Source organism: Falco rusticolus, chromosome 2 (assembly GCF_015220075.1).
Source record: "Falco rusticolus isolate bFalRus1 chromosome 2, bFalRus1.pri, whole genome shotgun sequence".
Lineage (NCBI taxonomy): Eukaryota > Metazoa > Chordata > Aves > Falconiformes > Falconidae > Falco > Falco rusticolus.
The window spans coordinates 76,737,235-76,760,090 of NC_051188.1; the positions used below are offsets into that span (position 1 = coordinate 76,737,235).

Consider the following 22,856-nt stretch of genomic DNA (forward strand, 5'->3'; position numbering starts at 1 on the left):
GCGCCCCGCGGACACGCGCGGGCCGCGCGCGCGCCCGCCCCCGCCTCGCGCCTCCCTCCGCGCCCGCCCGCGTAATCCCGCACGCGCCGGGGCCCGGCCCCTCCGCGCACGTCCCGGTGCCACCGGCGCTGCAGCCGGGCGGTGCGTGACCGGCGGCGGAGGGGCCGCCGGTGGAGCGTGGTCGTGGGGCGGTGGAATTCCGTTTTTCGCCGCACTTTTTCCTCTTTGTTTTCCGTTTCGAGTTTAAACCCGCGGCGGCGGGAGGGCAAAGTATCCCCCTGCGATACAGCCCACCTGAGAAAGAGACGTTCTGCCTGGAGCTCCCACCCGGGGAAGGGTTTCCCCCTCGAGCCAAGGAAAAATGTTGTTAAATAACAGCGCTTTACGTGTGCGCCCAATTCGTGTATTATCGATACATAGCGCATCAGTTAAAATATTATCTGAATATTTAAATAATTAATTGCCGTTTTCTATTCTCCTTATTTTCGGCCCTGGCGTGGAGTTTCTGATTGAAACGGACGGCGGGAAGCCCTTCCCCGAAGGTCCCTGCAGCCATCTCGGACTTTCCGAGCTGAATGTTGCGAATCCACCTCGACAGGTTTGGGCCACCCTTGTCGCAACGGGATTTTTCTTTTCCTGTCGGGATTATGTTGCAAACATTCGCAACCTGCCTTTTCTACAAATCAGCGCGATTTGTTAGAAACGTAACGTGCTCCCCTCTCGCTTTCCTTTGAGACCCGAACGCTCGTCCCTATATATTGTTTACAGGACACAGAAACGTCCCAGACAGTTTCCTTCTCGGAGTTAGCCATCGTTGTATGGGACCCGTTAGGACCTGCCTTGAAATACAGCTACTTTTCCGCATATATATATATATGTACATTTTTAAAAATACTTTTTCCCCCGTATAATTTTTTTTTTACCTCTGCTAATGATTCCAGTTTCGGCGGCGGGCGGAGGTTGTATTGAATTTTGAGAATTTCCCCGAAAGCCTGAAGTTTCTTTTCGACCGGTGTTTGGGGTTTGGTTTGTTTTTTGGGTTTTGGGGTTTTTTTTCAGATCAATTTTGGTTTGTTTTGCTCGGCGAAAGGTCCCAGCCGGAGCATGCTTCCGTAAAAAGAAAAATATAGCGGCGGGTTTCATCGCCGACAACATCTGCCGTCCCCAAGCCCGCGCCCAGTGTCCCCATGAAAGAGGTGCCCCTGCGGGAGGGGTACAGGGCTGCTCCTATTTTGCGGGTAAAAAGGGCAGTGCAGGAGGGCACCCCGGGTTACACCGCCCCTGCTCCCCCGTGCAACCGTTTCGCTCAGTTTTCCTTGACCTGGAAGCCAGCTCTAGCCTGAATCCTACCCAGGACGGCGAGGCAGAGGGCCCGCTCCCGATCCCCGCCAACGCCGCTTTCCCCGCGACGCGCCAGCCAAGGGACGGGCGCGGTACCGAGTACCTGAGCCGGGGAAGGGGGGAGGGCAGGGGGGCGGATTTGGGACGGGACGGGGCAAGCGGCTGAGCGGGCAGGGCCCGGGGCCGATCGGGGCGCCGCTCCCCCCACCCCTTGCCCCAGCCTCCCCACTCGCCACCCCCGGGCGCGGTGAAGAAACCGGTTTACCCCGGCGGCGCGTCCCCGCGGGGGCGGCCCGGGAGGGGAGAGCCGGGGCAGCAGTGCCGGCGCGGGGGGCCGCGCAAGTCCCGCCCGCGGAGACGGGGCCTCCGCCGGCGGCGGGGAGGTTAAAGAGCGTGGCCTTTCCCTCGACAACGCTGGGCCGGGCCCTTTATGCTGTAATAGGATAATTACAGAGAGGCGGGCGAGCTTAAGCAAACACACTCGCCCGCCGGCCAGGCCTCTCCCGGGGATTATTATTAAGGACCGGTGCATTGTGTTTTGCAAACGGGGGATCCCATCCCCCTCGGTACCCTCCCCACGGCCGCGGTTGTGGAGCGGCGTCTCGCCGGGCTCTGCCCGCCGCACTGCCTGGTCCCTACTTGTCCCCGCACCGAGGGTTTTCTCCTCGTTGCTTTAATGGGCGGCTGCAGCCCAGCTCCCCGCGCACGGTCGGAAGGGTGCTGGAGCCACGTGTGTCCGTGCGCAGCCGGGCCGCGGGACGGCCGCTTGCAAGGGGCCGCTGGGCAGGGCCGGGTCCCCGTAGGAGCGTGTCCCCACGCCCGTGCCTCTCGCAACAGCGCAGGGTACCCCGTCGGGTCGGGGCCACGGCAAAGCCAGGCCGGCCACGGCGCGGTCCTGCCCGGGCCGGGGTTAATCCTGCGGATCGGGACATGACGCTGGCGGGGGGGGGGGGGAACCTGGGCATCGCTCTTGTTTTAGCCGGCGCTGTGACAACCTCTGTAAAGGTGGCCCCGATCCCCGTGAGCGCCGCCTTGCTCCGCTCTGTCTCCGCCGCGTGGAGGGAGGGGGCCCGGCGGCGGCCGGCGAAACCCGAGCGCTCGGGAGGTTCCTTCACCTTTCCCCGGAGAGCCTCTTCGGCTGCTCCGGGATTAACCCCTGGTCATCGGTGGCCCACCGGGCAGCGCAGAGTCACGTCGGGGGCTGATGAACAGCGGCTGCCGGTCCGGCACCGGCGGGGCGGTCTGCGGGGCAGCGGGGCCCCTCGGCAGCGACCGCGGCCCTTCTGCGGCTCAGCCCCGCGTTTCGCCTCTGCCCGCACCCGGCAGGGCGAGGGGCCATGTGTGAACGTGTGCGTGTGTGTCTGCGTGCGATTGTAACTGTACTCATGTGCGGACATGCATATATCCATACATATGCACAAGGAATGTATATGCAAAATAGATATAATGTATATGCAAAAAATATTTTATATATATATTCGCTATTAATAGTATAAATGTGTCCTATATATACGTATGTCTGCGTATATGTGATACAGGCGCGCGCACACACACGTGTATGTGTATGCAGGCAGGTACATTCAGCCCCTTTTACCCAGCGCCGAAACAGCTGGGCAAAATGCTCGGGTGACCTAATGGCGGTGCAGTGGGTCTGGTAAAGGAGGGTCGGGTTGGGGGTACGAGGCCCCCCCGGCGCCGCGGGGTCACGGCCGGTGCATCAAGCGTGTACGTGAGAGACGGCAGGTTACGGGCCAAGGGGGTGGCGGGTCCCCGCCGGTGCTCTCCGGGGCCGCTTAGGGAGGTCGTGGGGAGCGGGCTCTGGCTGCCACAGCAAAACGGCCCCCGCCCCCGGCTCCCCCCGCCCCGGCCTCCCGTCCCATCCCAAGTGCTAATTGCGGCTCTTTTCTGGCTCCTCTGTATTTGGGTCCCTCGGAGGGCGCTGCGCGGGAGGACACGTCACGGATACGTTATCCCCTCCCCTCTTGAGGCTCTCCTGGCTTTCTGCAGCCTTTGCTAAAGAATTAACCGAGAGGTCCACTTCAGAGCTCCTTCTGCCCCTGGGAAAAAAAGAAAAGAAAAAAAAAAAAAAAAAAGAAAAAGGGAAGGAAAAAAAAAAAGCGGAGATATCGGTGCTTTCAGGCGAGGAGCGTGGCGGCTAGGATTTCCGAGATGAGGGGAATTTTACCTTCGATCCTTGCCGTATGGTAAGGCTAGCTGCTCCTTGCGGGAGGTGAATGTAGCAAACCCTCCCTTTGCCTTTGAAAGGTATGTCTATGCGAAAGAGCCACCGCTCTGCTCTTTAAATAAGTGACAAAAAAAAAAAAAAAAAAGAAAAAGAAAAAGAAAAGAAACAATTCCTGATCTTGCAAATTCTTTTTCTTTAAAGGTGGTGGTGGGGGAGGGAACCCCAATAAATAAACCCAACAAAATCAATCCCCCGCCTTTGCCAGCGCTCGGACTTGTTTGGAAAGAGACAACGCTGAAGTGGCACTGGTCCCGAGGAAAACGGATCCTTTAATTTGACTCCGCATGAGAACCACATTTGGAGCTGGGCGCAGCGGCCGGAGCGGCAGGAGCAGCCCCGCGGCCAGCAGCCCCCCGAGCCCGCAGCCCCGCCGCCAGCCCGGCCCCGCCGCCGCCCTGCAGGGCTCGGCGCCCCCCGCGCCCCGGCGCTGAAGCAGCCCCCCGGGGACGGGGAAAAGCGCCTTTCTACCGCAAGACCAGCCGCCGCCCGCCGAGAGCCGGCCGAGAGGGAAGCGTCTGAAGGAAATGCGAGCTTGTGATTTCGGAGCGCTCCAGCCATCAGCTCCCTACGCACCGGCTGTAACTTTGGTTTAGCAGGGGGCTGCCTCGCCGGCTCGTCGTCTCCTCGGCACCTCGGGCTCCGGGACCATATCATTTTGCACTTCGATAAACGAGCAACGCGGTCCTTCCACTCCTTTTTTTTTTTTTTTTTTTTTTAAAGGCAAAGTGTCCAAAAATGGTTCAGCCTGCTTAACCCAATGATTTCTTGCGTGGACGCTCTATTTTTAATATTTTTTTAATTATTATATTTGTACGGGCAAGGATTGAGTAGAAGAAATCCTTCAGTGAAGGGAACCTAGTGGTTTGCTCCCCGCTGAGGAGAAGTTCCGATTCCAGCTGCAGGCAGAGAACCGTGGTTCGTGTAGGTCTTTCAGTCTCGGTTTCGCAGCCCTAGATATTGCAGGGTCAGAGCAGAACTGCCTCCTCCCGAGCGGCTTGCCTGTCGTGGTTGTGGCTCAGACATCGCCTCCCCCCTCCTCGCACCATTTCTGTTGGTGTTGTTTTTGTTTGGTTGGCTTGGCCGTTTTTTCCCTCCCCTTTCCCCCTTTTTTCTCTCCTTTTTACTTTTTATTATTATTGTTATTTGATTTGGTTTGGTTTGGTTTGATTTGGGTGATTTCCCTCCCTCCCTTCCTTAAACGAAAATACTAACTCTGAAGCCGAAATCCATGCCCCCTGCAATTCGGAAGAATCGGGTCTAATATGCCAGTGTCATCTTCGCCTTGCAGTAGTCGCGATGAAGGAAAAATCCAAGAACGCGGCAAAGACTAGACGGGAAAAAGAAAATGGAGAATTCTACGAACTGGCCAAACTCCTGCCCCTGCCCTCGGCCATCACCTCCCAGCTGGACAAGGCGTCCATCATTCGCCTCACCACCAGCTACCTGAAAATGCGAGCCGTCTTCCCCGAAGGTAACCACCCCGGGGGGGGCATCCGCCTCCCGCCCGGCCCGCACGGGAGGGACGGGGCAGCACTGCGGCCCGAAAAGGGGGACGGGGGGGGCGACCCCGAGACGAGCCCACAACGCCTCTACGTCCTGGGAAGAAGGGGGGAGGGGTGCTTGCAGGGGTCCCCGCACCGGGTGGCAAACGAGAGGCGAGAGAGGGAAAAGCGGCCGGCGGTGGGAAGGAGCCCGCTTCCCGGGAAGGGGAGGCAGCGGAAAGCCCAGGCTTGCCGCCGGGGTGGCGCGCGCAGGGCGGGCTGCAAGTAGCAGCTCTGGTGCTGCGAGACCTAAACCCGAGAGCAGCTCGCCTCAGTCGCACGTAGGAAACCGAGACCCCCCGGGAATCGCCTCCGGGGTGCGGACTGCGGGGGGACCCCGGCCGGTGGCTGCGCCGGGCTGGCGGCGGAGCGGGGGCGGGCAGCCCGGCCGGCGGCGGGGGCGGCAAAGCCCTCTGGTTAACACACACACCCTCTTCCCGCTCCTCCTTTGCTGCCCGTTCGGCTCCGTCTGCTCGGGGGGCACCGTCCCGAAAAGAGCGGGCTCCGCTCGTCTGTGCCGTGCCCGGCGCCCGCGGCCCCGGGAGGCAGCCGCCCCGGCCCCTGGGGGAGGCCCCTCGGCGCGGCGCTCCTGCCTGTGCCCGGGCACGGCCTCGGGGAAAGAAAAACAGCGTGGGTGTTACTGTTTTGTTTTGGTTAGTTTTCTGGAGGTAGAGAAGCAGGCTGGGAAATAAGGTGCGTCGGATTCTCAGCGAGGCCCTCCCCCTTCTCCTGGGGTCGAGGAGAGCGGGGAGGGCCAGTCCGAGCCCCCCGTGCCCCCGAGCGGGGCCGGGACCCAGCTGCTCCCCGGCCGGGGCCCTGCGGAGCCGGGGCCCTGCGGGCCGGCGGTGGCCCTCGTAACTCTTCTCGGCGACAGACAGCAACGAGGGCGGACACGGCTCTCTCCTTGCGCCGGGCTTTGGTAAAGAGCACCCTCCGGGCTGCCTGGCACCTCACCCCGAGCGCCGGGCGGAGGCAGAGCTGGGGCCGCCTTGGGCGAAGGGGAAGCGGCCGGCCGGCACCCACCGGGAGCCGTCGGCCGCCCGTTCTTTCCGTGCCGCCGCTGAGCTGATGGAAGCCGTGAAATGAAACACTGGTTAGTGTCTGCGGGTGGCTAAAAAAAGCCCAGCTCCCCCCTTTGTCATTTGTTTGTGCCTCTCCGGACGGAGAGCGGGGGTGAAGGAATTAGCAAATTCCGGAGTGGAAGGTCTGCTCTCCGTCGCGGTTTCTAAGCAGTATTATTAAAAGGCTGAAAAAAAAAAATAAGGTGGGGGTGTGGAAAAAAACCCACTCCCAAACCGAGAAAAGCTTACCGTATGGCTATCTAATTCAGTAATTTCGAGAGCAAGCACGAGCCGTGCTACAAGAACGCCAGGGCTCCTTTAGCGTGCCCTCCCGAAGCACACCGAGTTAGCGGGGCAAGGGGAAGCGAGGAGCTTGCTCCGCTGGAATTTCCAGCCGTTATCTCCCATCGGGCAATTTCCCGATGAGAAATAGAGCGTCGTAATTTCGGGGGGCCGCTCGCCGGCCCTGGTTGGGGAGCATGTCCCCGAATGGCTTTGATTTGGGAGGGAAGAAAAGTGGCAAGTTTCGAGATGCTGCTGAATGTGTCCCTGATTTTCCAGCCCTGCCGGTGCTCAAGAGCCACAAGACGACCCCGAGAGCAGGTTTATACCCACAGCTCGGGTGTGCTTTACGTGTCTGTCTTCCTTAAACAGGCCGGGCGTGCGCTTCCGCACACTCTGCTTATTAAGAACAACGTTTAAATGCATACAGCGAATTCCTGATCTTTCATCGTCTTAAGTACGGATGGAAATATATTTAAAACCAAAGCTTTGCATCCAGAGATGACAGGCCGGGGAAATAACCGCGTCCGGTCTCCGAGCAGTGCGCTCGGTGTCTGGGAGGGTGGAGGGTACCGGGGGGAGCCGAAGAGACGCGGCTGCGGGCAGTGCCCGCTCCCCCGCCGGCTGCGTTTGGTGCCGGGCGGGGGGGCTGCCCAACGGCACAGTCCTTCAGTACCCTAACTTCCCTTTCCCTCGAGATTTGTCTGCGGAAGGAGAGGAGGGAGAGTCCTTTCCCTTCCCATACCCGACTGGTGATTTCCAGCTGGCTGTACTGGGAGGGGAGGAGGGGAAACTTAGCAGCCCGAGAGTGCTGCCCAGGACGGTATCTTGAATTCTGGGGCAGCAAGACCTGGGGAAACTGCCCCTTAGAGCATGCTGGACTCGAATTGGGGGGGCGGGGGGGGGGGGGCGGGGAGTGGGCGTGCGGAGGGGCGAGGACACCCACGTCCCAGGTCCTGGGGCTTGAAATAAAGATGGGCACGTAACGAGTCCCCTTGCCACCCGCCGGCCTCTGCTCCCGGGGCAGTGGGAGCTGCGCCGACGGCGCTCCTCCGGGACTCGCCCCCGAAGCGGCCGCCGCCGCGGGTCCAGCGCCCCGGGCCGCCCCGGCCGGCACCGTGGCATCACCCCCGTAAGGCTGAAGGGAGTTTACTTGTCGCAGCCCGCGGTGGCGGGGGGCGGGGGGGCAGGCGTGAGACGCCTCCAGCGTGCTTGCTAGGCCCGGGGTAGCTGCAGCCAGCGTGATCAGAATTGTTGTCAAGCTATAAAACTGGCTTCCAGCTCTGTCTAGACTGGAAGGGAAAAGAGAGAGAGAGAGCGAGCTGTGTTTTTAAAAACTCCAGTGGATGGCTTCCCCTCTACCCCCCTCCACACCACTGCTTTATAACCAGAACGAACTGACACACAGTTTAGGCAAAGCGTGGGACCCTCGCCGAGGTGTCTGGTCCCAGGGTTCGACAGGGCTTGTAAGGGGATTCAGACGGGTCTCCCCCTGCTCACCCCGGCCAGGGTTTTCCCGAAGATGCACGTTTTGGACTGAATTCACATATCCCCCCTCGGAGGCGCCCAGTCAGGCTCCAAGAAGTGAGAGTGAAAGGAGATTTATATTCCAGCTCCTTCCTGCCCTCAAAGTGGAAGCCCTGGAAGGCACAATTTCGTGCTCCGATATCACAGATTATGCCGTGCGGTTTCACTCTGGCCTTCAGATTAATGAATTAAGGTCCAGGAGACAGCAACCTACAGCCTCCCCCACGCTCCTGCTCTGTAACATTGTCTTCTCTTGTGTTTTGATTTTTTGCCAAGGCATTTATTACTGTAGAACAAAAATACACCACGGGGCTTCTTTTGTCTTGACTGTCAGTATTTGTAATTTTAATTTTTTTTTTTCTGAAAATGAGCTAATGGAAGAAAGAGACGAGAGAATAAATCACATTTTAAATCCGCGATTCTCTGCCCCCGGCTGTGGCAGACTGGTTAGATTGTGACACTCTTCCGCCCCCATCCCGGACGCAGTTTCCAAAACTGACTATAAAACTGCACATTTATGCATGTTTAAACTTGGTGGGAACGAGCTAAATAATCAGTGACACAAAAGATAATGTGCGCTATACAAAATGATCTGAATAAAACGATTGAGCGGTAGATTTTAGACTTCTCCCTTATTCCGAGGCGCAGACAATAGAAATTCCTAGGAGTACACAGACTTTTCGGTCCCTATTTAAACCTGGCCGTGAATGTATATTTTAAGAAAATTAAGGCGAATTGCAGCTATTCCATCTAATTTTCATACGCACGGGGAAGAGGCTCATTAAATAAATAAAGCCCGAGCTGACGGCGTGAGTAATCCCTCTTCAAAACCGTGCCTCTATTGTAGTAACCGCTAATAGTGTGGCATTAACGGTCTTTACTAAAACAAAAGTGCCGTTAGGGCTTCCCTGGAGCTGCGCAGCCGCTCCCAGGCGGCGGGAGCCGGCAGCCGGGCGGTGCGGGGACGGGCGGCAGCGGCGGCGGGGTCGCTCCGGCCTCTCCCGCCGGCGGGGAGGGAGGGAGGCAGGGGGCGCGGGAGGAAGGGGGTCACTGCCCCGGTGGCTGTGGCTCTGCCCGGGACCTCGCCGTTTGCCTTGAGCCGGCTTTCGGGCCTGATAACGTGACCTGGTGTTCCTGGCTCGCCGAGAAGAGCCGGGTTTGAATTTGTCCGGGTGTCCTGGAGGGCGTTTTTGTTGGTGGTTGTTTTGGTTTTTTTTCTCTGGGACTTGGCCTTTTCCCTTTTCTTTTCTTTTTTTTTCTCCCCCCTCCCTCCCCCAACTAAAGTCTTGATCCTTACGTCCGTCGCTCCCATCGCCCAGCCCTCGGTTGCCTTTCCAGCCGGTGACGCTAAAGCCCGCAGAGAGGAGGCGGGCGGCCCTGCACATCCCTGCCGATCCTGCCAGAATCAAGCTAACGCAGCCCTGCTCTTTCCCAAAGCGACGCCGGCTTCGGAGCCTCCCCCGCCGACTAGATGTTACCCCCGCCAAGGCCGGGGGCTCCCCGTCGGCTCCAGACCGAGCCCGGCCCCTCGGCCCCGCCTGTCAAGCGATGCTATCCTCCGTGCCGTCGGGGCTGAGATACTTAGCCCCCCGCTCCAGACGGGGCTTAGGGCGAGATGTCAGCTTTTCCCCTCGCCCAGACCCCCGCTGTCTGCCTCACCTCACGGGCTGACAGGCCACCCCCTCCCCATCCAACCCTGGGCCTCGCCTAAACGAGGGAGACAAAGCTAGACGGAGAGCAAGGGCCTCCGCCCCGGCCCCGGTTGGCAGCCCGCCGCCCCCCCGGTAAGTTCCCCGTTGCTCTCCCGGCCGAGGGAGGCACAACCGCACTAGGGAAAAACATCCCCCAGGAGAGGCGGCGCTGAAAATCCCGGCGCTTGTAGTTGACCCAGGTTAGGATGGCGATTGAATAACCGGGGGGCACCAGGCGCCCCGGGGGAGCTGGGGAACAGTACAGTAGACACAAAGGAAATGCTCCAAGTTACAGGGCAATCCGATACTTCACATAATACATCGCTAAGTAATTCTTTTAGCAGAATCCCAAGCAGAAAAGCTACCGGGCTTTCAAACGTGTGTATGTACGAATTTATACATTCGGAGAGCAAAGGTGGGAGTTGTTTTCAAGATTTCTAGATCTTATTACAGTTTAAGTCATCCCCCTCCCTGGAAACTGGGAAATGGTACAGAGTGAATGTTGAGGTACGTTGAAAAACACTCAGAGATGTCAAAAGACGGTGGGGAGGAAATCGTGCCCGGGTTTGCCGAAGGGACGGGGACGCATTGTGTGAGAACTCCGCGTCTTTCAATGGCAAAAGTAGCACGTACCTTGGGGTGCCTGTGCAAAACCCCCTCTCTGCCCCTGGGACGCCGTTGTCGGAGCTGAACCTGCCGCCCCCTGCCCGGAGCGGCGGGCGGGCACAACTGCGATTAGGGCCGGTTATTTGCCCGTTCGCGTCGCCTGCCAGGCATCCCGCTGTGCCCGTCCTGCCCTCCTGGCACGGTCCTCGTCCGGACCAGGGGTCGTTACAGACACCAGTAAACGGAGCGCAGACAAGGAGAAGGGTTCATCTCATCCATGTTTGCCGACGGCAGGGTGCCAGGAAAGAAGATGTTGCTCCTGGGACCGGCAAGTCACCCTCCCCGCAGGCAGCGCTTCGCCGTGCCAGCTCCTGCCCGCCGGGGCGGGCTTTGCCGCTGAGCCCGGCCTCGGCTCCCCGGGCTGTGCGCTACCGGCAGCGGCCGGAGTCGCCCCAAGCCGCTGGCTGCAGGCGAACCCCTACCTTCTGGCACGGCAAAGGGGCTGCGCTCGGGAGACAGGCCCACCCCCACGGGCGTCCCAAGCGTTTGTAGTAAGGATGCTCCAGCTACTCGCTTGCTCGCCGCGAAATCGCTTTCTGGGCCAGCGTCGCAGGTAATTCGTGCTGCAAGGGGGCATTTAATAACGTTTCCTTCGAAATGACCTGTCCGGTCCCGCACCGGCTGCACAGCCGTGTCGGAGACCCGACAGCCTTCCCCGTCGGTGACCCCTTTCCGGCCGAGGCCACCCCAGCAAACTCCCACCGCGTTTAAGCGATGCAGGAAACGCTGGCTTTGTATCGGCAGCTCTTTTGGCCTCGCTCCAGTCCAGTGAGTGAAAATGTGCGTTATTTACTGGCTGGGCAGGAGCAGCTCGTCTGAGTCTATTGCATCCATATGTTTACAGGACGTACGCTGCGCGTTTGCTGATCTCTCGGAAGACAGGTTAACGGGCGTTAGTCCTTTATCTGAACTTAAGGTTTTATTCGTTTCGTTTCCACCTTTAAAGGGATCTGCTGGTGGATTAAATGATAAAATCATCGGCTTTAGAGTAGGCTTAGACGAATGCCAGGCTGATCCACCAGACGCTTTACGTTTGATGCGAGTTCGCAATTGCAACTCCAATTTAGAATTTCAAAGGGAACAAATCTGCGGCAGTGACTTTTTTTAGTCCGGGTTAGGAAAGAACCTCAAAAATAGTGGAGATTTTAGGGGTGCCGTGAAACGGTACCTGGCCCAGTCGTGATGGACAGGACGGAGCAGATTGCCATGCACGGGTGTGGCAGAGATACCGTTCGTTCTTGAAAAGCTTCTTCGTGAGCGGCTCAAGAAGTAAATCTGCTTCGTCCTTTGGAAAGTTAAGGCTCGTTTCAGGACGGTTTTTAAACCACTATGCGTAACAACCCCCTTTGTAGGGTTCCAATCCCATGTTTCAAGATTTGCAATAAGTAAATCGAAATAAAGGCAAGCCCCGCAGCACCAGGACTGCCGTTTCCATTTGTCACCGTCTCGGAAAAGGGGCTGCAGGATGTCTTTGCGAGGTCCTTGGAAGTTTAGGAGCCTTTTCCAGACTGCCAGTTGGGAAACGACGTAGAAAAGTGCGACTTTTCGTTTGTTCTTCAAAGAAAGTTTCCCAAAGCGTGGTCAAACCTGCCTCTCGGCCAAGGGAAGGTGTCCTTCCCCTCCTCACGAGAAAGCTCAGCCGCACACCGTGCCCTTCTGCGGCGCGGTTTGGAGAGACCCGCTGGGGCAGCCGGAGCGGAGCGGCTGTCACGGGCTGGGGAGGCAAACGCCTTCTTGGACTGACCTCGGGTGCTGTTAGTGTCTTGCGACGCTGGGAGGGAGGTGTCAGGGACGGCCCAGGTCCCCGGGGTGCCCTGCCTGGAGCTGGGAGCCAGAGGCTCCTTTGTGCTTGACCGGCTGGAGCGGGGCGCGGGGCCAGGCTCCGCTGACACCGGGAGGCGAAACGCGCGGGGAGGCACCGCGGGCAGCCGCGCTTCTCCACGCGTCCTTCTCTGCCGACCCCCGCTTCTCCAGCGGGAGATCCTGTCCACCTCAAGGGAGGCCCCAAGAACGGGGGGAAAGGTTCCCATCTTTTCTAGACCAGGGCTACCTGCCGACACACGGCCAACGGATACGCGGATCCGGGAGGGCTTCGGCCAGAGCGTTTAGAAACACGGTCCAGAGCTGCAGCTCAGGGCAGGGCTTTCCGCCTGGGTGCCAGCCGCTTCTCCCTCCCGTAACGGAGCCGAGCGGGGCGCCCGCTGCAGTGGCCTTTGCCCCCGCAAGCTTGCGGCGGGAGGTTTCTTTGAAAGCACCTGGTCGGTGAGAGGGCACCGGAGGAAAACGCGGCTCTGGGTTTTATGGCTGCACATCGGTTTGCAGCGACACTGAAGGCTGCCCGGGCTGAAGGGTGCAGGGCTGTGCATCCATCGCACGCATGTGTGTCCACGCGAAACGCTACAGGAGGGACCCCCGGCCGCAGTGAGCCAGGGTGCTTGTGGAGCCGTCGACGCCAGCCCCGCCGCCAGCCCAGCCGGCCTGGCAGCCCCGAACATCCCCGCCTTTCACCCGGCACCGGCCCTCCCGCAGCGCCTGTATCCTGCAGGCCAGCACGGGCAGGACACCCGTCGGGCTCCAGGTCCTCTCAGAAGCGGTGCCGTAGCCCCGAGGGCTGTCCTTTCTCTCCAAAAAGAAGACACTAAACGGATGCGGTCCCGTCCCTTCCTTCCCCCGCCATCTGTGCGCTCCTGAGGGTAATGGCACGCTGCAGAGCCTGCCGTCAGGTGCCGACATGAATCTCCAGCTCTTCGGCTGGCGCGGGTAGTGGTACCAGCTCCACCGGGGAGCTCGTGCAACCCTTCTTTGCGTGGAGGAAACTAAAAACAAACAAATGAACCCCAGGCCAGCGCCCCCCCCCAAGCCCCCCCAACACAGCTCCATCGATAACCTTTCGCTGTCACCAAGGCAGAGCAGGGCACACGGGCTGCCCCCACCCCGCCGGAGAGCGCTATGGCGGAGCGGCGGGGCCGGGGCTCGGCCGGGGCCGGGATGGCCGCAGGCAGGGGCGGTGCGGGGCGGCGAAGCTGTGCAATTGCGCCGGCAAATTGCTCGGTCCCGCCTGTGAGCAGGTGACGAGGCCGTCGGGGCAATTTCTCCCCTACTGAGCTCCGGCCCTTTTTAACAGCCTCAGCCCCCTCCCCAGCCGGGACCCGCCTTGGCCAGCGTGGGGGTCGCCGGCACCGGCACCCCTGCGCAAGCTGCGCTCCCGCCCAGCCCGCTGGCCAGCGGCAGAAGTGGCGGGCGGCGGGGGGGCCGCGCCGGTGGCCCGGCACTAACTGAAGACAGGGGATGTCTCATAGCTCCCTGTGCCTTCCGTGTGGGAACCCCGCCGGGCTGTGCCTGGCAAGGCTGCGGTCAGGCTGGCTGCTCCGCGCCTGCCTCCGCTGCGGCTCGTCCCTCGGGTCCTCAGTGTGTGACCGGTGTTCCCTCATCCTGTCCGCGGGGGAAGTGGGGACGGGCGCGGTGCTGCTGGCAGGACGGTACCGGCACGGCGGGCGGGGGGAAGCGGTGGGGGCAGGCGCGTCCCTGAGGGTGCACTGGAGGGCGGACGGCTCTCCGGGGAGGGAGAGGGTACGTCCGCGGGTGCCCTGGCAGGGACTTCCAGAAAAAGAGCAGTTTTCTTCCCAAGAGTGTGCGTAGAAGGGACTCGGCCTTTCCCACGTGGTGAGCACCCACTCCGCGGTCTGGCCCGCTCCCCGCGGGAGAAGGGGGAGAGCGGGCGGGTTGGGGACAGTGTGCGTCCCGTCGGGGAGGCATGGCGGGCCCGGCTCCGCTTCCCGCTCTAACCAGCTCCTTGGTTGCCTTGCAGGTCTGGGCGACGCCTGGGGACAGCCGAGCAGGATAGGGCCCCTGGATAACGTGGCCATGGAGCTGGGATCCCATTTGCTTCAGGTAGTGGACGCCTTCCTCCTGCCGTACGCGCTGCGCATCGGCAGCCTGGTTTTGCGGTGTGATCAGCCGCCAGCCTCTTCCTCCTCTTCCTCCGCTCCCCCGCACGGCGAGAGGAGCCTGGGCGAAGCGTCCCTCTTATCCCGAGCCTGCACCGGCTGGGAGGGGAGAAAAAACACCAACCACCTCAGTAGCTTTTTGAGTTGTTTGTTTTTCTTTGGCCTTTGATACTAGCAGAAGTAACAGCTCGCCATGGCCCTGATCGGCTCCCTGCGCACGCAAAGTGTCTCCCAGCAGTAAGAGCGATAACCAGGCGGCCCGGGGCTGCTGGGGTGTCCCGCAGGCAGCCCCGGCCAGCGGCAACGGGGAGCGCCTTTGGGCTGGGGGGTGCCGGGCACTGGCGACCGTCGTTCTCCGCCGGTGACTCGGGAGGAGGAACCCGTGAGGGAGCGCAGAGCTCCCGAGGCGGGGGGCGAACATCTGGGTCAGATCTCCCGCGGACGTTAGCACCTGGAAACACCGTTGTTCGCAATCCCGTAGATCCGCTCTGGAATTCCTCCGGGTTCCCCCCGCGTAGGAGAGTTTAGGAAGTCGTAGCTGGGGCGTGTGTGCCAGCCGTAAGAAAAGAAAAAAAAGAGTAGTTACGCTTAGCTCCATTTTTTTTTTTTTTATATGTGAACTTAATACAGCAAGGGGTTTTCTCCCCCGATTTTAAAGACCTAGTAAACCGTAATCATTTAACGGCCGTTTTTATTGTGGGAGGTTAATTCCTGGTCACAGAGCCGGGGCTGTTTTCACTCGGCTGGGGATGAAAACCTCAACAGAAACCCTGTTCGGGGTCTGTGGCCGCTCCCCCCGCCCAGCCGCCGGGAGGCCTGGCCCACCTTTGTCCCCGCCAGCCCCGGTGGCGTTCGGGGCGAGCCCCGGCGGTGGCCTCGCGCCCCGACCGTTGGCTCCCGCGCCCGCCCTCCCGCCTCGCGCCGCGGCCTCTGCGCCGTGTGCAGCCCCCTGAGGCGGCTGCCCCCCCCCCGGGCCCGAGCGGCGGCGTACGCCGGGGTCGGCGGGGCGGGCTGGCCGCGGAGGCTGCGCCAGGCCGTCCGACCTGCAGCCCTGCAAAACGCCGTCCGCCCTCCTGAGGCGAAGGGACTTCCACAGAGAGCGATTTGGTTCGGTACCGACCGCGTACAGTAAATGGAGATTGATAAAAGTTCAGTATTATCTCACGAGGAGGTATTTCTAGCCTTGAACGTTTTGTTCCAAGCAGCTGATGTATCAGCTGTTTCGGAATCACTAGTCTACCTAGAAAACACATTCATAGCTGCGTCATAAAAATCACTGTTGTTGCACTTGCTTCTCCTCCCTGTGAGCTATTTCACACTTTTGTCTGGCATTAAATGAACTTAAGTAACATATGCTAATCACCTGTAATACTCCTTTTACAGTTCAGTTATTTCTGAATTATGAATGCTTAACATTTTAGTAAAACCACATTTACTGTAAACTTCTTTCAAGGGTTCTTAGACTGAAACCTTACGTGTGGTGTTTCAGTTTCAGCGTGCTTTTCTGTACAAGAAAGAGAGCTACTGCACTGTACAATGCAGTAATGGAAGCATCAGCACGGTTTTTGTTATAATACTGTGTAGAGCAATTGCAAAATGACAGTATTTAAAAGCAAAGTTATGGCTAAGGGATGCAATAATTTATTTCCCATTATAATACTTCTACAAAATTTAATTTATGTTTCAAAAAAGTTAAAAAACTAAAGGCAAAGAATAATCTGGTTTCAATTACATGCTGCAGAATCGTTAGTAGGCCAGAGAATAATTTGGAATATTTTCTTATTGGGGCAGCACTCTGAGACCATGAAGCATACAGGTCTTTATTGCTTTTCTCCTGATTCAGTAACTTAAAAGATGAATTAAAATAGACATTTCTTTATGTGTGTACTGTAAAAATTATTTTTCTTTTCCAAATACATTTTCCAATGATGTTCGTACTTATGTGTTGATCAAAGCTTCCTAAACTGTTTAGAGACAATGGATACTTTTTGACAAAGGACATCAGATATTTTTGAAAAAACACCTCAAATTGAGCACTGAAAGATCAAGGTACCCCCAAACTGGTAGTTGTGCATCCAAATCATGGCCAGATTTGGCTAACCTGTACCGTTTGCAGCATAATATTTTGTCTTGTATGAATGATGTATGACTAAGTTAAACTTCAGTTTTTACTCACACAGGTAATATTTACTTTCCAGTCAATATCCCATCAATAAGAATTTGTAGGATTGGATCTCGAGTTTGCATTTTTTATTACCACTACTTGAGATTCACAGACTAGGGATATAGCTTAATAAGCATAAATATCTATCCTCAAGTGTGATAAAGTTGTGAATGCTGATTTCTTTTACTTTCTTTATCTATGTTCACATAGTTATGGCAGATAGTCCTCTGTTCAGAAAGACGTTATTAAAAATATAGTCAAAGAAAGTTAAAACATTGCTTATGGTATCATTAAATATATTGCAAATAGTGGTAAACTGTGTCTGCCAATTATACCATAAAAAATGGCTTGTATAGTACTAGACTTTCCCCTAAGTACCACATAGCTCAGGATTTGTACTAAGTACTAAAATAACCAGAATCAACAGGAGAATGTTAGCTTGAAGTGAAGCAGTAAAGCTAGCATCTGTAGGGGGAATGAATTGGATTTCACAATGTGTGTGTGTGTGTCACAGAGTTTGTAGGAACAGCATCGGATAAAAGTTTCTGTTCCTTAAATTCTGCTTCTGTTTGCTGATGTTGGATAGCGATCTTCCTTCCAAAGACTTCAAAAATTTTTCACTGTAAATGGTTTAAACAGAGTGCTTGCTTTTTACCCTACATATTTTTTCTTTTTCAGACATTGGATGGTTTTGTTTTTGTGGTAGCATCAGATGGCAAAATAATGTACATCTCAGAAACAGCATCTGTACATCTTGGCTTATCTCAGGTATGAGTGATTTATTCTGTCCATCTGTTAAATACAGACACTAGATTTGGAACCGAACACTGATACCTTGCCACGTATATAATGTAATCGTTTTTTAGGGGTATTTGAAGGTTCAACTTTGTTCTCTGAGAAATGGTCTTACTTGAATATTCAAGTTTCTTTTACTTACAACCACATCATGGCTGTCTTTATATCTTTTCTTGTTCATTGTATTTTACTCCTCATTACCTTTAAGAAGGGTAATAAATAATATGATATTGCAAATTGCAGATATATACAGACCTTGAAACCCAAACCTATTGCCTGTGTGGTGACGCTATATGTCTGAAATAAAGTTTAGAATTCAAGTCTATATGTTTTAGATTGTGTAAGATATTGAGACTTACTATGAAATAGAGAGGAAATCTGATGTGGAACATGAGTTTTATGGTAAATGTGCTTTAGGAAAAAAAGAAAAGGGGCAGATTTATGAGTGTTCACATGGAATTCAGGGTAGTTTTTCCTGAGTTTTTCCAGCTCAGTGGTCTTTTCAGTAAAGCGTTTTATATGGTTGTGATAGAACTCATAAAACTCAGTTTACTACTGTTTCTGCACAAGAAGTATAAGGGGGTTTTATTGGTTTTTTTCTTAGAAGGACATTTCTAATTTTTTGCCTTCTTGGGACAGGCACAAGGGCAAATAGCCTGAATTTATTGCAGAGTGCAAGTTTCCATACCTTTGTGTGTAAATGTATTACACAAATTCATTGGTAGCACCTGACCTAAAGCTTGCCAAAGTCCAATAGAAAAAATCCTAATTAATTTCACTGGATGAGACTTGCAAGAAACAGAAGTGTTTCTTTAGAACCAGTTGCAGCTCAAACACGACTTGGAGTTAAATAAAGGGAAATAAAGACTTAATGGCAGAGGGAAGAAGAAGGAGGAGATGAAGGTGAGAGGGAGCAGGATGTTCTGAAAATGTCTGGGGAATATGCCCTGTGGCTATTGCCATAAACAGGAAGGGGCTGAGTTGGGGAGATTATATGTGTACTTTAACTTTGGTACTAACTAATACTTTTGATTGAAAAACTGTGAAGTCCTTTGGATGTGTGTTTATAATAGTGACATTAACAGCTGTGAAAAAAAATAGAACTCTAAATAGCTAGAAAAAGCAAGTATATAATCTCATAAACACCACTTCTAAATCCAAAGGCAACTACAATCCCTGTTTTTGTAATCTCTTTTAGAAAAGGTAATTTTGAGAATCAGTATTCTGTGTGGATACTTTTTTTCTGCCAACTTCAAAAAATGTGTCCAGGGAACATTCTCAGTTCAAGCAGTTTGTTCAATTGAGTCTGTTACAGTATAGTATTAGTTGTTTCCTAACATTTAATGCATGTTAAAATTACTTTAAATATTGCTTTTTTTTTAGAATAAACTTTCCTAGAGAATGGCCATATTTTCTACTCTGAATCAACAGCCTTATTAAAAGTTTTTCTTGCTCTAACTTTTTGAAAAGATCCACCACATTGCTGACTGCTAAAATATATTCATTTAGTCAGTACAATTATTCCAAAGCACTGAGCGTTGCCATCTGTCCTTGTTGAAGCAAAGTCTTATTGTCCCATGCTGCTTGCTGTTTGGTAAGTGCTAACTGATCTTGCAGGTTTTGTCCAGAAATTGTTTCTTTCTTTTCTTTCTTCTTAAGGAATATCAAGTCACCAGATCCTGGAGATCTCAGTACTATCCACTCATCTGGTGAAATTAAAGAACTACGGGATCAGTAGGGCACTAAATAGACTTTGCCACATTCAAGGAGAGGGGACTGAAAGCGTCATACAAGTTTTAGTCATATTTAGCCCGCATGCCCTTACAGCCATCTGCACAGACTGAATTCCATGTGCATTGCACATGTAAATATCTATAAACCCTTAGTGCAGGGGGTGCCGAGGAAAACTAGAGGATTGGGTCATATTGCTTGTTGAAGCCAGCTTAATAAGCAAAATCACAAATGTTTCACTGTAGCAGAGATTTGTAAGTGAATGGGCTGTATCTCCCCAGAATGCTATAGATCGGAGAGAGCAGAGGGATGTGAAATTTCAGGGCATATTTTAGACTCTCAAAACAGTAAGTGTTTCAGCAATTTCACAGCAGAGTTTTTCATTTATAAATACAAAACCCCAGCTAAACAAGGCAGTGATCCCCCCTCTTTTTCCTCACACTGTCTTATCATTTAATCTGTTCTTTCTGTGTCTCAATGTTCCATTTTTGAAGGGTCAATTTTGCTTTAAGTACCACTAACATTAATACCAGGCTACTCCTACGTACTAGGATATTAATACATTAACAGTAGGATATTCCTGTAAGCTTCCCAGGGCTCTAAATGAGTTCTTGTTCCTACTTCTCTGGAAATAACTGGGAGTTTTGCCACTGACATCAACAAGAATGAGATTGGTCTGTTGAAGCAAATTCTGTGAGTCTCCCTCACCAAGTCATAATCCCACACTATATTTCCAACAAGTGCTCTTATAGAGCTCCAGCCAATACAAGCTGAGACCAGAGTGATGATGATTGTAGAAAATCTTTTAGAGTGTGCATAGAAAGGTCTTTTTATTAAATAATTTGACAATTAACTAGTCTACACATCAATTTCCAGTTAAAGTGCAATTTGTTTAAAAATATGTATTTAAACTAAATAAAAAATCCATTTAAAAATATTTTGCAGTATATTCTTGGAGCCCTACTACAGTAGCCCTTATCTTCTAGTTGATCTTGAATTTAACTTCAGCAGAAAGAAATTAGAGCTTCTGAATAACCCTTCACTGGCTGGTGTAGTTAAGCTAGTTTAAAATTTAAAAACAACATTAAGGATTGTTTTTCAGTACTACCTCACTGTCTGCAGCACCACAGAATCAGAAACAATATTTCTGAAAAGGCTATGTCTTCATTTGTGGAACTATTACTTAATTTGTGGCTTTGGATTTTGATCTGCCTTTGCTCTCAACTGTAACAGTAAATTCTGTAAATACTGATGGTTAGGACCCCCTTCTCCATTCAATTTCCATAATTTCAATTGGCCTCAGACCAGTGTTGAACTGACTTGTACTAGTTGAGAGTGCCAATTCCTTGCCTCTTTTTTTCCATGGATAACAAATAGGTTCAAATTCCCCAAATACTTTTCCCCCTCAGAGTCCAAAGGCACAGAATGGAGAGGAAAATCCTCTTAGGAAACAATGGTGAAAGATATATTTTTTAAAAATTTTGAAAGTCTGGAGCTTATTCCAGCCATTTTCTGGGACCATGAGGGAGCCAAGCTTATCTTTGACTTTTGATAAGTCTTGAAATATTTAACCACAAACATCTAACTTTTCCAAGAGTTTATTTTACTTTCATCACATAAGTATATGAAAGGCCAAATATGTAATTATTTGCTCTAGAATCCATCTACTTAGTCCTCTGTGTTTATTATGAATCTTTTCTTGGCAGGAAAAAAATGTGCAGCTGAGTTACACATAAAAAACCTCTTAGTAGGAAACAGCAATATTTGGTAGTAAGCAGGTATTTACAGATATTAAAAAACTGCATCAAGGAAGCTGGTTTAATAAGCCTGAGGCATGGGATCTTAGAAGGTTTATGAATTGAACCATATAATTTATTTTTTTAAGTTTTCAGTGTTACATTGTAAGCACTATGCAGAGCAGGAGACTGTGGTCAGTTCTAAAATTATGTACACATATTTTGGTTATTTGACCCTTACATAGCCCCCATCTCTTTGCTGATGGCTTTATGTTTCCACTTGCATTTTTACAGTCAATTTTGGTTTCAGTGTTGTATGTTCACCTCCTGCTGATTTTGTGGGGGTTGCAAATGCATACATCAGAGTAGAAAATATTCCTATGTATATAACGGGAAAAAGTAGTCATTAGTTTGACAAAGCATTTTAGTTTTGAATTTTAGATAGGAGCCCTGGGATACAAATTACAGTTTGGATAAAACTATGACCTTGGGTCCAGCCCTGTGAATCCTGTGAACAAATGTGTATTTCTGTCAGTAGTCCTTTTGAAATAGTTATGACTTTTGCAAAAGCAAGAGATACCCACAACTCAGACTTTGTAAGAGAGTAGATGCATGTTGATGTGGTTATGATTATACTTGGTAATAGCAAAGAGGCAAGAAGATCTTTTGGATTACTACAGTTGATGTTGCTAGTCAGGTTGGTTGATATTGTTTTTATAAGAAAGTGTTTTTATTGAAGGGAGAGATTGTTGGCACATAGCCTCCCATGAATGATTTTTATTGAAAGCTGTATACTCTGATACAATTGTTTTAATTTCAAAGGGAAAACATAGTCTTCAGCAAAATCTTTATTAGCCAAAGATAAAATAATAGGAACAGGGTCATAAATGATATTTCTTTTGGTTTGAAAACTGGCCAAAGCCATGCATTTTTGCAATGATAATTTTTTTCATGTTCTGGTTTATTAAGCATATAGGCCAACAAAATGCCCATCACCATAAGAATTATTAGAATTTTAAAAAATAATTTTTATGTGTCTGTAGGTGATTGCGGTATTTACAGAGATAGCTATGGACATTTACAATACATTTTCCTCCATATAATTAAAACCAAACAGAAGCATTGAGAAGCATGACTCATGGTGAGATTGTATGTTCTCCTTCCTCCTCTGCCACTAAAGCTTGAATATGGTGTGTTACTATACAGGTTCCCACCTGTTACAATACTGAAAAGGAACAGCCAGTGCTTCTTAAGGAGCACTTTTAGAGAAAATTACAAAAATGGAGCAACATAGATAATCTCCTTTCTCTTCTTCCTTTTCTCTTTCCTTGCCTTGCCTTGTCCCGTCTCTCTCCCCCCACCTCCTGTCCTCTCTTTCTTTCTCTCTCTTTCTTCACCTCTTTCTCTCTGCCTTTTTTTCTTTCTTTTTCTCTCTCCCCATCTCTCCTTTCCTTCCTTCCTTCTTTCTTTCTTTCTTTCTTTCTTCCTTTCTTTTCTTTCTTTCTCTCTCTTTCTTCACCTCTTTCTCTCTGCCTTTTTTTCTTTCTTTTTCTCTCTCCCCATCTCTCCTTTCCTTCTTTCTTTCTTTCTTTCTTTCTTTCTTTCTTTCTTTCTTTCTTTTCCCCTTATTAAGTGAAATTTTATTCTGGTTAGAATTTCAAATCAGTGTTGGTGTTTTTGTTTTTGCAGGGAGGGGTTGTTGGAAAGAAGCAGTGGGGAATAGATGGCTGGAAAAAAAGTTAGTTTGCATAGTCTTGAGAAGAGACATTCCATGAATAATGCAGAAAATGGAACGATGAGAAACATTTTTGGAAAAAGATTGCTTTGTGGGGTAGACAACTTCATTTATTCGAAAGAAAAGGCAACTCACACATCTCAGCAAATCAGTAGGATTGGCTCAGAATAATAGGTTAAATTACTTCACCTCTCAGCTGTCTCTGATCTTGGGGGCCCAAGGCACATCAGGCCACACTGAACAATTGGACAGCCTGACACTAATTTAAAACACAGGCTCAAAGTATTGGTTCACTCCTTAAATCAATTACTGCATCTATCTGGAGACTTTTGTTGGTGAGTTTTATACGTGGCAAATAGAGTTAGCAAAAAGGACATACGGTGCACGCCATTCA

The 22,856-nt window shown here is 52.5% G+C and overlaps 1 protein-coding gene across 1 annotated transcript in view; it reads left to right on the top strand.

Moving 5' to 3' along the window:
* The first annotated feature begins 4,882 nt into the window (after window positions 1–4,882).
* SIM2 (SIM bHLH transcription factor 2) overlaps window positions 4,883–22,856 on the top strand; it is a 58,994-nt gene continuing 41,020 nt past the window's right edge. The window contains exons 1-3 of the mRNA XM_037376498.1: window positions 4,883–5,057; window positions 14,163–14,245; window positions 17,144–17,233. Coding sequence (XP_037232395.1) covers window positions 4,883–5,057; window positions 14,163–14,245; window positions 17,144–17,233 — 348 coding nt within the window. The remainder of the gene's footprint in view (window positions 5,058–14,162; window positions 14,246–17,143; window positions 17,234–22,856) is intronic.